Source organism: Chaetodon trifascialis, chromosome 19 (assembly GCF_039877785.1).
Source record: "Chaetodon trifascialis isolate fChaTrf1 chromosome 19, fChaTrf1.hap1, whole genome shotgun sequence".
Lineage (NCBI taxonomy): Eukaryota > Metazoa > Chordata > Actinopteri > Chaetodontiformes > Chaetodontidae > Chaetodon > Chaetodon trifascialis.
Genome location: NC_092074.1, coordinates 441236 through 454826, shown reverse-complemented (window position 1 = coordinate 454826; position 13591 = coordinate 441236). Strand labels below are relative to the sequence as shown.

General features: G+C 42.0%; 1 protein-coding gene across 1 annotated transcript in view; it reads right to left on the bottom strand.

The window, feature by feature from the left end:
* Window positions 1-13591, bottom strand: part of LOC139347565 (potassium channel subfamily K member 10-like) — a 105252-nt gene that overhangs the window by 10060 nt on the left and 81601 nt on the right. The window contains exons 3-5 of the mRNA XM_070987264.1: window positions 11112-11229; window positions 10067-10227; window positions 8325-8517 (exon numbers count right to left, since the gene is read on the bottom strand). Of these exons, the coding sequence (XP_070843365.1) occupies window positions 8325-8517; window positions 10067-10227; window positions 11112-11229 (472 nt within the window). The remainder of the gene's footprint in view (window positions 1-8324; window positions 8518-10066; window positions 10228-11111; window positions 11230-13591) is intronic.

Below are 13591 nucleotides of genomic sequence, written 5' to 3'. Positions count from 1 at the left end.
GCTCCCTCACATAATGAAGCAGATTATGTGAATAGGAAGTCCATTCACAGCATAAATGTGCAGGTTCATGTAGATTGACTACTGTTTCAAAATGTTAAAGACTGCATCGTAGTTCAAAATCTGTCATTCTCTGCACTGTCAAGATCGTATGTGATACTGCATACTTAATTTCCAATGTGGAGGCCAAGTGGCCTGGGTCTGTTCATGACTCAAGGATTTATCGCGAGTCTAACCTGAGCAACAGACTGCAACGTGGTAAGCAGCCTAAAGATTTGCACAATATAATTCACCTGTCTCCCTCCTTTAATATACTCTGATATGTCCCCTACACATTACAGGAGAGTTTGATGGCCTTCTGCTGGGTGACAGAGGTTACCCATGCCAACCCAGGCTGCTGACCCCTTACCCTGACCCTGAACCAGGCCCCCAACAGAACTTCAACCGGGCTCACTGCAGGACGAGAACCCGGGTGGAGATGACCATAGGCCTGCTGAAAGCCCGTTTCCAGTGCCTACGTCACCTCAGGTTGACCCCTGAGAGGGCCTGTGATATTATTGTGGCATGTGTTGTTCTTCATAATATTGCCACTATTAGAGGAGAGCGACACCCTGCCCTACAAATTGAAGACCCTCATGATGACCCCATCCACCTGCCAGCTATGCAGGACGGCAGAGCAGTCAGAGACACCATATGCCATAGTCACTTCAGAGATTGAGTCACCATCATCACCATCACCATCACCATCACCATCACCACAGCAGTCAAATAAAGACACAATACACACTTCATTTGGTCTTCTTTATTTCCTACAAATACAAGAGCTAGATTAGTTAATGTTCCAATAGTTAACATAATTAACATAATTCACCTGTGACCATGCACCCACCTCTAATTTGTGTTCCAGTATTTCAATTTCTAGATCTGCCCTCCTAATCTGGCGGTACAAGTATTGCATTTCTTTGTTGGTTTTTTGGATTTTTTTCAGCAGGTGAATTTTATAAATCTCTTTTACTGGTAACTGGGAATACATAAGGAGGACATTAAATTATACAGTTGCACACGAATTCCACGGAATGAACCTCTGGTGTTTACTGAACATCCATCTTACTGTGTCAATCTGTGCAGTGGAAGTTGAGGGACTCTCCTGCTGCTGCCCAGCCATGCCCTGTGAAAAAGGATGAGAATGTGTTAATACTTCAGTGTAGGATAAATGTCACACTCTATATTCCACCAGAATGGTAAGAAATGTAAATGGGAAGAGAACTATCAGTAACATATCAAGATGTTACCTCTATAGGCCTTTCTGGATCCCCCTCTGTAAAGGCAGCAGATACAGTTTCCTCATGTTCTTCATCCTAGATGAGTGATATGTTTCAGTATACTTAAACGACCATTTGGCAAAATCTTTGGAGTATTGCCTACTTACAGTCACAAGGTCTGTTGTGGCATTAGATGGCTCCACCAGGCAGATAGCACCATCAGAATCTGTTGGGACAAAAAAAAAAAAAAAGACATGAAAGGGAAATAAATATATTTAATGAATAGGCTTAAAAGAGATATATTGGCCTAGGCATATTACATTTTATAAAGGCACTTGTGTCTTGGGGGGTAAGCTCTGAAGATGAGCTCCCTCCAGGAATTCCCTCAGCCACTGGCCTTCCTAAATTCTGGTTTAGGGCCAGCTCCTCTGCCTCCTTTAGAGGTGGCGGTGCTGGGCCACCACCCGATTTGCGGGCATCTGCCTTCTTTCTGTTGGCTGAGCAGAAGTCTGTGTTAGTTTAAATAGGCTTAATTATTTAACAGAATATGATATAGATGAGAAGACATTTATATGTGTGAAAACAGCATTATGTTGGGGATAAAACAACAGCCACTTAATATTTACTTTACAATGTAAAACATAATCAAAATGAGGTACCCCTATTAAATTATGCCGAGGTCTTACCTTTTTGAACAATGTATTTATATTTCATCTTAAGCTGCTGCCAAGTGCGCTTCTCCCCCGCGGGATTGCACCTCCATGAAATAAATTAATGAGCTACCATTCAAGCAGTTTTCCCCTGTAATATTATTGTGATTGCAAAGGACTGCATTTGAACTTACGCACTGACCCGAGCAGCAATGTTCTCCCACGCCGTCTCTCTCTCTTTTGCAGCTGCAGCGGTGTTGCAGTTTTTCCTAAAAATGTGTTCAAACTCGCCGTATGAGCGCATTAAGATTTCTAGCTCTAGTGCGGTAAAAAAACGCAGCCCTCCTCTTCCCCGTTGCCATGGTGACTCGGCGAATCGGGGCTCCATTGATGTTGCCTTTTTATAGTCGTGGTGCACGGGCTTAACTTTGAGTTAACTTACTCTGAGTTGATTGAACTAACCCAAATCACCTGTTCTGAAACCGGAAACTCTGAGTTTCCTATCTCAGGCTAGATCAACTCGAGGTTCAGGATTAGACTCGGAGTTTGTTGAACCTCCTTTGTGAAACGGGCCCCAGGCCATTAGGTTAGTGGCGGGCCCTTTGTTATAATCCTACAGACCTGTGTTTTTGTTGTCCAGTGTGTTTCCTTTTTTGTTACTGTTGCCTGCCTGATCTTCCTCTGTCTGTTTAGCTGAGTATTGTCATGACCTGGCTCAGGCAGTCACAACAAAAGAGGGAGACAACACCATGGCAAAGTTTTTAAGAGTCTTTATTTTCAAATTAAACCAAATTAAGCATTCAACTCAAACAAATCTCTAATTAATCCAAGTAAGGCAGAACAAAGCCAAATTGGGCCAAATCAAATAGTCAAATTAGGCAGTTTACTGTTAAACTGGATTGGACCAAATTTAACAATCAGAAAAGCCAAATTAGACCAAATTAAACCAAATTACTCAAAGTTACCTCAAATAAGATCAAATCAAATATTTAAAGCATGGCCATGTCATGGCCATCACAGTGTTCACCTATACCCAGGCCACATTTACACTTAGGGAAAACACATATGTTTTCATGCGGTTTAGCCTCTTGTTTACAAGCAAACAGAGTTGTTGTTTTGTTTTGTTTTTCACAGGAAACAATCATTTTTAGAAACTCTGGCCAAAGTGGAGATTTCTGAAAACGCCAGCTATGTGTTGGCGTGTAAACAGGGGTAACCTCTTCAGCATGGTGCCCCCTGTACAGGGGGCAACCTGGGATGCGTGCGCCGTCGATGATCGAAGGTCACACTCGCGAGCACCAATCCTAACTTGTAGCATACCAGAATAAGGGGAGAAACTCAGCATATAAGGAAAACACGAAAACAGGGTACGTCCAGTTTAGAGTGTCTGCTGTGTTCACCACTTTATACAAACCACAAAAGCCTGGTAAATCATATGAAAGCAGAGAGTCTGACGATCACGACAATGTCTGCCTCCTCACTGTGCGACCAAAATTCGGCGAGCCAGCAGCCAAAGAGTAGCAGAAAAATATTTCTCAAAAGCATACAGTATGTCTTACCTTTGCTGTTTTATGGTCAAAAGTAATATTCCAACTCGAAAAAACGCTGTCTGCTCCTATGACTCTGTGTTAGTTTACGATCCACCGCGAGTGTCCTGGTTGTTTCCATAAAGAGGAGGGGGTTTCAAGAGTGGGGGGAGTGCACACATCAAGTACCCTATCTTTGGGCTTACTTCTACGATACCTTCTGTATCGTCATTGGTGTTTTTCTGGTGAACTTGGGTAAGTACGCAGTTAGTTTCACTTCTCCGTGTCATTCACAAGTGAATAGGCAGAGCGCTTACAGAGGCTCACAGACGACCCTGCTAAACAGGCCGAGGTGTTATTTTACTGTTTTATTTGTATTTCGTCCTTTCATGAGGGTGAAAACGGCGCTACAGAAAAGATTGGTAGAGAGCCTTCAGAGAGATAACGATACTCCGCTCGCGCGAGCGCCGGTGGGAAACCTCCATAAAACTGCTCAGGTTCATTATTTTGGCATGTATTTTTGCACGACTTTACTAATTCGTAGAAGAATTTGGCTTTCATCACATGATTTAAAGGTGGTTTTTACTCCAAATAATGTTTTGTTTTTTTTAATTAAGAATTTCTACTGTGTTCAAGATTAATTTACTCTGACATAGTAACATATATTTTGATTCTGACACTTCTGTAGTAATCTCACAGGTCTTAGCTTACTTTGAGACCAAGATTATTCATACAGCCCTTGTAGTTGTGAAGATATACGCTATTTATTTTGGGTAGGTCATTTGGGAGAAGACAGACAAAATAAGCCTGGTACTGCGTTTAAGGTTCCGAAACGTCACAACTTGCAACTGAAAATACTTCACGTGAGCGACCTATGTTTACACTCACGCCCATAGGTTTAGCATAGTTATGGTGCCCTCAACCAGTGGCGCTGCCAGGATTCAATTTCATAGTATGCACAGACCCCCCCAAAAAATATCAACAAGAAAGAATTTTAATCAATTCCATAATTCAAAGATGAAGATCAGTTAGGCTTTACAGCAGAGGATGGTGACAGCGTACAGAAACACAGATGAAAACAGCCCAGCAAAACGTTATGGTGACAGCACACCAGGCAGAGACACATGGTAAAAACACACAAAAACACACTTTATTATGTTCCTACCTATTTGAAATGAAGTCTATGCCTCCCTGTCGCGTCAAACTCCTGCAGAATGGCCTCAGAATCGATAGGAATATCACGATGAATGTTCATCAGGGAAAGTCCACTCAGTCTCTTGTCTGTCATGGTGTTCCAGAGGTATGTTTTCAAGCGATGTAAACTGCTGAATGAACGCTGAGCACTGGCAGTGGACACGGGTATTGTTAGAAGAACCTACACGACAGTATGCACGTTGGGGCAAAAGTCTGCAGTTTGTCTCAGAACTTGGAGAATGTCACTGGTGACAGGTGTATCATCCTTCGGCCTTTTGTGCTCCCTCCATAGATTCAGCTCCATGTCTGCAGTGTCAACACTGGGCACCAATGCACCATACCCCGCCTTTATCTCCATCCATAAATTGTCTGTCAAAAGCGTCTTTTACTGTTACTGTTGCTCAGCAAACACTGCAGGCGTTTTTGGGAGGCTGTAATGAAGCTCACTAACTCTTGAGCTGTATTCAGAGTGTTGCGGACAACAGGGATTTTTGTAGAGTGCCCAGTGGCTAGGTTTAGCGCATGATTTCTGCAGTGCACATACACTGCTGCGGGATACTGTTCTCTGATGCGTGCCTGGATGGCTCGCACCTTTCCACTGACATTCCCAGCCCTGTCATACCCCTGTCCAACAATACGAGCAGGGTCCAGATCCAGTTTTCTTAAACAGTCCAGCAGGAGTTGGGTTAAGGTCTCGCTGTAGTGTCAGCAGTAGAAAAAAATCCCAAAAAGTCCTCACGCACAGAGTAGCTGCAGTTAACACAGTCCACATATCTCAATACAAGAGCTACTTGCTCAACATTACTTATATCAGAAGTCTCGTCAGCCAAAAGGGAGAACCACTCTGCATCCCTGCATTTGTTCAGAATTGTGTCTTGAATCTGTTTCCCACACAGCTCAATCAACTCATTCTGGATCTGATGACTGAAGTATTTGGCATTGCTTGGTGCATTTTCGAGATACTCTTTCAGTTTCTCATCTCCTGTAGCACGGTAGTTCAGAAGCACCTGGAAATTACTGCACTCATCAGTGTGGCCACGAATGGGTAGGTTTTGCTGTCCACAAACAGCGATTAGATCAATGGCTGCTTTCAGCCCATGTTTAGTGCGTTCTACTGCTTGTTTATGTGAGTGATCTAACTTAGAATAAATAGACTGGCTCTTTCCCAAAGCAACATTAACAAATTCACCTGCACGCAGTTGGGCACTACTGTGCGCTGGAGTTGACGTGTCTGGAAACTATTTTTTTTCCATTACTCCAGTCAGTAAGTGGCTTCGTTCTCAGAACCATGTCTCCTGATGAGAAAAGCATGCAAGCTACACAAAAAACGCCATCAACGCCTTTGCTGTAATGCAGAGTGGGGTAAATGCTCTCATCGAAAAACTCCTCCGGTATTTTCTGTTGCTTCCCACATATGACTCTAGCTGGGGGCACCCACCCTCTGGGAGGCTTGAATCTCGACTGCATCGCTTTCAGTTTAACAGAGTCAGATGCCGTTTTGAGTTCATCAGCATTAACACAGCCAAGGTCATCTTCATATGCAGCAGCACTCACCACCATTTGCTGCTGCTGTGTGTCCTCGGTGGGCTCGGGGCTTGGGTCTGCACTGGCAGCGACTGCAACCGCCAAAGAGGCAGAAGAGCTAGAAGCATAGCTAGCTACCTTATCTTCCCATCCTGCCTGACTGCTGCGAGTGCCTTCATTCTCGCTGCTCTGTGTGTTTGCAACAGTAGCAGGCTTAGTTCTTTTTCTTTCAAATGCCTGGAAAAGGCTCAACTGTCTTTTCGACATTTCTGTAACATTACTACCGCAAACCGTAATCACCAGGCGGTAGGCTACATAGTGTAGAAGAAGAATATAGCTAGCGCCAGAATTCAAAATCACTAAGTGACAGATGGCGTAAATGACAATCATTGGCCTTTCTGTTAGGCTTCAATTAATTGGCTTAAAAAATAAGTGGACTCAGCATGTTTAGCCTATAACAAACCAGCATCTTTATTATCCCCTCCCCAAAAACAATAAAAAAAACCCTTTCAAATATTTATTTTTTTCACACCTTCAAAAAAAATTGTACGCACAGTGCATACAGGATTCCGGCTGGCGGCGCCACTGCACTCAACGGCGGATTTATCGGGGTTCATGTAAACAACAACATTTTTGAAAGCGATGTTGTGTGCACAATGTTGTTTTTGAAAACAGAGGGGGCAAAATATCTGTTTTCCAAAATACCCTGCTACGTCAGCACCACCTCCTCACCTGACACACATGATCCTGATTAGGCACAGAATAAAAGGAGAGAGCTCTCTCCTAGCTGTTGTCCTGAATCCCTGGCGGTGTCTTTGCTCGTGTCATCGTGAGTACTACACTTCATTACCTCACTTTCTAATGCTGACTACTTCTGCTCTTCCACTAATAGTGTGCTCCTGTGTTTTAGTGTCTACCTGCTGCTTCAGTGCATGCCTTGTCTCAAACTCGCTTCGTCGGAGTTCCTTCAGTTTTTTCTACCACTCCTTTTGAGTGCGCTTTTTGTTACACCCCCTGTGTTTATAATAAATTGTATTTTTTCTTACTTCTTGATCTCTGGTCTGCATCTTTGGGTCCCAACAAATTTACTAGGCATAAAACCTAACACCCTTCACACCTGGCTCAATGCTTTTCAGAAAGCTTCTATCCGGCTGCAGGTTTGGCTCCATCAGCACCAGCACAACCAGACATATGAACAGTTTTTTTCCCCAAGGCCTCAGCGACCCATCCTAGCTCCCTCCCTCATCCTCTAACCGCCCACAACGCATTGTAGCCAGTGTGCTGCCCCACACAGACACCTGTCCACAACACACACACACACACACACACACACACACACACACACACACACACACACACACACACACACACATTGTGTTTTTATCACTTGTGGGGACTTGTATTCATTTCCTGGAGCCTTCACCTAACCCTAACCACTATTTGCCTATTCCTAACCCTATACCTAATCTAACTTTACCTAACCCGTAACCCTATCCTTAGTCTTCCCCCTAAAATTTAATGATTTACATTAAGGGGACCTGCATTTTGTCCCCATAAGGCAGGTGAGTCCCCACAATGTGACTGTGTAAATAGATTTTTGTCCCCACAACATGATAAATACCTGGTCACACACACAAACACACACATACAATATTTGCCAGGACTATGCAATAGTCTTTTCTTCACTGTGTAGAATTCTTGCGTTTTAAGTCAAATACCTGTCTACATTGTACATTGGCAATCAAAGCAATTCTGATTCTGTGTTCTGGCCCAGAGTTTGGTGGCGTTTCTAGGTGTTGTTGATATGGTTTTTGTTTTGCATGGAAGAGTCTTAATTTGCATTTGTAGATGTGAAGATGCAGCAAAGATCTGTGTTTACCGACAATGGCTTTTCAATGTGTTCGTGAGCCCATGTAATAATGTCCTTTATACTTTTATGCCGGTTTTTAATAGAATGCCGACTGAGGTGAAAGGCATTCAATGTTGGTTTTTGGTCCTGACATGCATAGATTTCTATGTAATCTGCAACTCTAACCATGGCGTAAATGTTGTTTAAGTCTGATACAACTTTTGATGTGCTCTGATTATAATTAATAATCAAATAAACTCAAGAATAAAACAGGTCAGGCACTTTCATGAGTATTTGGACTATGAATGACAAGCTCTCTCACCTGCCACATAGTCGCCTATTCCAACTGTTGTCAGAGTGATGACGACAAAATATGTTGACTCCAGAGCGGTCCAGCCCTCAATGTGTTTGAAGATCACAGCTGGGATGGTGACAAACAAGATGCAGCCAGCCAGGATGAAGAGGAGGGTGGAGGCCACACGGATTTTAGTCTGACTTATCTGGTTGTGTTTATTCTGTGAGAGAAAGTCACATCCACACAAAGTATAAGTAATGGAAGCCGTTATACCTGTCTTGTTTTCAGCAGAGTTCTGATAGTGTTTGGACTCCTTGGTGGCAACCCACAGAGGTCGAGGACCTTGATTAATTGGTTACGGTGGGTTCATTATAGCATCAGCATGATCAGTGATTATGATGAGAGTACACTGTTCACTGTGGATGGCCTTGAGGAGGATGAAGTGTCCTGGAAGTTAACAAGTTCAACAGGGATAGTCACCCTTGCAGTTTGTTTCCTTTCCTTTGTTTCCTTCTCTGTCTCAGATTCACTACACAAAATTTTAGACAGAATTACTTTGCTTTGAATAAATACATTTGATCTAAAACCATTAAATATACTGATTTCTGCTCTGGACAAATATTTAGCACTGACATTTATTTTTTACCTGCAATGTTTTTGAATAAAAAAACAATGATTCCTTGAACAATAAATAAATAAAAATGTTACACAAAGCATTACATTTAATTAGAAAGCATTAAATTTAAACACCAACAACACTAATTTGTTTTTTTATTATGATTAAACAGAGTCCCTTCAAATTGTAGAACTGTTAGGGTCTGGGGTTTTGTTGTGGTCTTCTTGTGGTGTTTCTTGCAACTCGAGTGGCAGGAGGCGGGGCTGGTTAATTTTCCACCTGCTCTGGTCTTCAGTGGAGGCACACCGGTTCCTCATCAGCAGTAATCTACATCTCCATTAAATCCTGGTCATCCCTTCAGCTCGTCACCAGATAATTCCGGTCTGCTCGGCTGTGTCTCGCCGTGCGTCTTGGTCTCTGTCTCCGATGCAACTGTGACCCTCTTCGTTTCTTCACCAGTCTCCCTGTGGACCGCCGACTCCCGTCTCCTTTCCCGAGGGTTAGAAGAGCTGGATCTTTCGTTCCTCCTTAGCGACTTTTGTACTGTTTGCCTGTGTCCGGCTCCGCTACTCTTGGTCCGAGTCCCCAAAAATGTAATAAGAACCTCATAATTCCGAACAGAAATTGAGTTTTTAGGATTAGAAGGTTCTATCTACATTTGGCCTGTTCCTAAAATCCCATTTGTATATTTGATAGGATTTTGATAATGTACATTTAGTACACATTTAGGGTGTCTGTCATTCTCATATATGAAAGAGAAACTTGTTCCCCATATCACCTTTACTATTGGATTGCAAAAACTTTCAAACTCAAAATCTCAAAACCACTCATAATGTAGATAGAACCTTATAATTCCACATACTTATGCATAATGTCAAAAGACATTGCGGGAAGCGCAATCCTTACATGGCTCATTTAGGAATGTAGAATTACATCAAACAAAAATATCATAAAACCCTTACCCTAACCTCATGTCCTGATGTTTCACAGTCCAGATACAAAGCTTTCAGCAGCTTATATGTTAAAAGTGAACATCGATAAGTCATTAGCCTAAAGACACTTCTCACTGAGTGTCTTGTCATCTTGTTTTCACCCAAGGGACCACATTACAAAGCTGAGTCATAGAAAAACGGATATTTATATTGTGACTCACCCGGAACATCTTCTCCACCTTGGCGATGCTCTTGACAAATATGGTACCTAGCTGGTCCCCAACGCCTGCCAGGAGGAATCCAAACAGTGGGATACCAAATATTGCATACAGAATACAGAAAATCTTCCCTCCCTCTGTGCTCGGGGCAATGTTACCATACCCTGGAGGAGAAAAAGGAGGCAAGAAGAGGTTTTACCAGACTGCATGAAGCAAACAAAAGCAGTAGAGTATCATTCAATCAGTGTTACATTATTACAGTATTACATTACATCAGCTCGTTATCAGGCCACCACAGAGCTTGATGACGAGCCGATCATTTGAATCAGGTGTGGTGGAGGAGGGAAACATCTAAAACATGCAGGGCAGGGGGGCCCGAGGACCGGAATTGAGAAACATCAATTCCGGTCCTCGGGCCTCCCTGCCCTGCATGTTTTAGATGTTTCCCTCCTCCACCACACCTGATTCAAATGATCGGCTCGTCATCAAGCTCTGCAGTGGCCTGATAACAAGCCACTCATTTGAATCAGGTGTGTTGAAGCAGGAAACATCTAAAACATGGAGGGCAGGGGGGCCCAAGGACCGGAATTGAGAAACACTGCTGTAATTTAACATCACCTGCACGATCTAGTGACATCACTGTTGGGGTTGAATTATCACTTTTGTCCACCTGTCACAGTAATTAGAGAGATAATGTGGGCCATTCTTCACTTTGACAATAGATTTTTTCCAGACACTGCACAGCTTAGTTTGGTTTCATGTGAGGGATTGCTGATGCTTACAACCCATTCTTATATCGATCTTTGAAAGGATACAAGTTACAATTGCTGTTTGGAAAAGAAAATTTTTTCTTCACAAACTGATCAACATAGTAGCTAAGGATAAAGCAAGCAAATATTCAGTGCCATAAAACCATAGATACAAGGTTGAGTACAGGGAAAATCATTTTCTACAGCTAGCTCCCAATGCAATATAGAGTACATTGCTGAGTTTGAATTATATGAACATGTTAAGTGTAAGACATTGAGTCATACCATAATCACAGTACCTATGGTTGTGATGACAGTTCCAGCAAAGAAGAAGGCACTTCCGAGATCCCAGTGGCTGGAGTTGTAGGAGGTATCACCAATAGGATTCACTCCGGCATTCACCGCATCTACAGAATGCTGAGAAGAGAAGCAGAGACAGAGGCACATAGTAAAATCTTGGTCTCAATCTGGTTACTGAAGATTTTGTCTTATTGTGGTTTGGATTTAACATCTTGCTAGAATGATAAACTCTCCACTCTTCAGTGTCTGCTAGGCTCCAAGGAGACTTTTCACTCCTGAAACACTACCGAATGCTCTTCTTGCTGCTGATGTTACTGTTGGTTTTGTCCCTGCTGTATTGCTGCTGCTGTTGTGTAGATGTGGATAGTGTTAACTATTGCTCACATATATTGGATCACAGAAACTAATGCAGACACACATTAGGGATATTGTCTAACTGGGCAGGTAAAATGGTTTGGACTGCTTTTGTATTATTTGGGCCAGTTCTACTGACAAAAGGTTAGGCTGTATTTGAAATAATCAGCCAATCCTCTCACCAGTGTGATTGAGACTTGGCAATGACTTCAGGTTCAACTTGACATGCAATGACTGTTAACCAAATTGCCACCTTGGACTTACAAAGCTCCATATGCCCTCTGAGCTGTTTTGAGATATTGAGCTCCAAATAGCAAAACCTATATGTAGAACAAGTCTCTTTCATACATGAAAATGACAGACATCCAAATGTGTTTGTCATTTCTTATTCAAAAATGCATTGCAGGTTAACATCAACTGCTAAATTTTTTGTCCAGTGAAAGATCAGTTTTAGGTACAAATATGGTTAGTTATTAGACACATCATTCCAGAAACCATCAGTTTAAGTTTCATTTGGGTTAATCACAGAACATGTGGATAACTACATTTCTGCAAAAATGTCAGACAGAACCTTATAATTCCAAGGTTACAAAACTGTCATTCGAGTTTACCAGTAAATTTAATGAAGTGTAACTAATTCTAAAATTTTTGCTTGCTCCAATTGGCTCGGCGATAAAAGGTAAGGCAAGACAAATTTATTTGTGTAGCACATTTCCCAAAGGCAGGCCAAAATGCTCTGCAGGGTACACAGGCAAAAGCTTAAGAGACAAATGATAAAACAAGCACAAGCACATATAATAATAAAGGCAAAAAGACAAAAGCACGCACAGTGAAAATAATAAAAACAATAACACAATCAAAAGCACACAAGCAAACAAAACTTAACAACCAAATTAACAAATGAATTTGATTTAAAAGAAAAGTAATTGAAAAAGATGGCCAAAAAAAGGCAAAATTCGAAGACTACATGACTTCTCAGGACATGGGTGATGCACACCCATGTAATACTATGGTAACAACTACTGTGTACTCAGGGGTCAGTGTGTCAACATGTTGACAGCTTATGTGGTCCTGTCACATGGTCTCTATCAAACTGTACAAGTGAAAAAATTTTAAGTTTAATGATCACCACATTGTCAACACATTTGCTGATGTATGATGTCACTCTTGATATATTCATGATTTTCATGGATGGTGGCATCTCTTAACATGTGCCAGGCCTGTAGAGCCACTATATAGCTTCAACTGCCCAGACTTTGACAGGTTTTTCTAAAGGTTTGACCCTTTTTATCAGCTGGTAGTAAGTAGGCAGGCCAAACCAGGAAACATGGTCTTATAGACCAACATGGGGGCACGGAAGAGCTTTATAGCTGCATGGAATGTTTGTTTAAACATGGTCCAGAGCATTGCTTCACCTAGTGGGGATGTGGACATGCTGGTGGAATTTAGTTAAAACAGTTCTGCAGTCTGTTTGATTTAAATCACAAGGTACAATAAAAAAGCATCTGGGTGTTTTGTCATGTGACTGCTGATTACTTCACACCATTCCTGTAGTATTTTTTGACTTTATATCTCAAGGAATGTAAACAGCAACAACAAAAACACTGGTCAATTGTCTGGGCAGATAATATAGTCAATATCTTAACATTAAAAACTAAAACAAACATTGTCCATCCACTTTGACTGCATTTGTTTAACATGCATCATTGACATAGACACAGATTCCGCCTCCCCTCGTCTTCCTAGAATCTTGTATTCTGTTGCTGTGGAACACAGTCAACCTGACAGGTGCACAAGCTTGATCTAAGATGTTGTGAAGCCAGGTCTCTGTAAAGATGTGAGCAGAACAGTCTTTGATTTCTTTGAATTTTGATTTGTTGCTGAGTCTTATTTCATCCATTTTGTTTTCCTGCAACCAGACATACAGTAAACCAAAAGGCTGGGTAGTGGAGTGGTGGTAAAACGCAGAGAGCTCACTGAAAAATAAAGCATTAAAGCACTCCATAATGCTGGATGGTCTCTGAGACAAATAGGGAAAGACATAAAGTGTTCTCACAGTGTGGTCAAGTATGCTTCTGAGTCAATTGCCGAAACTGGTACTTACAAAATGCACCAAGGAAGAGGC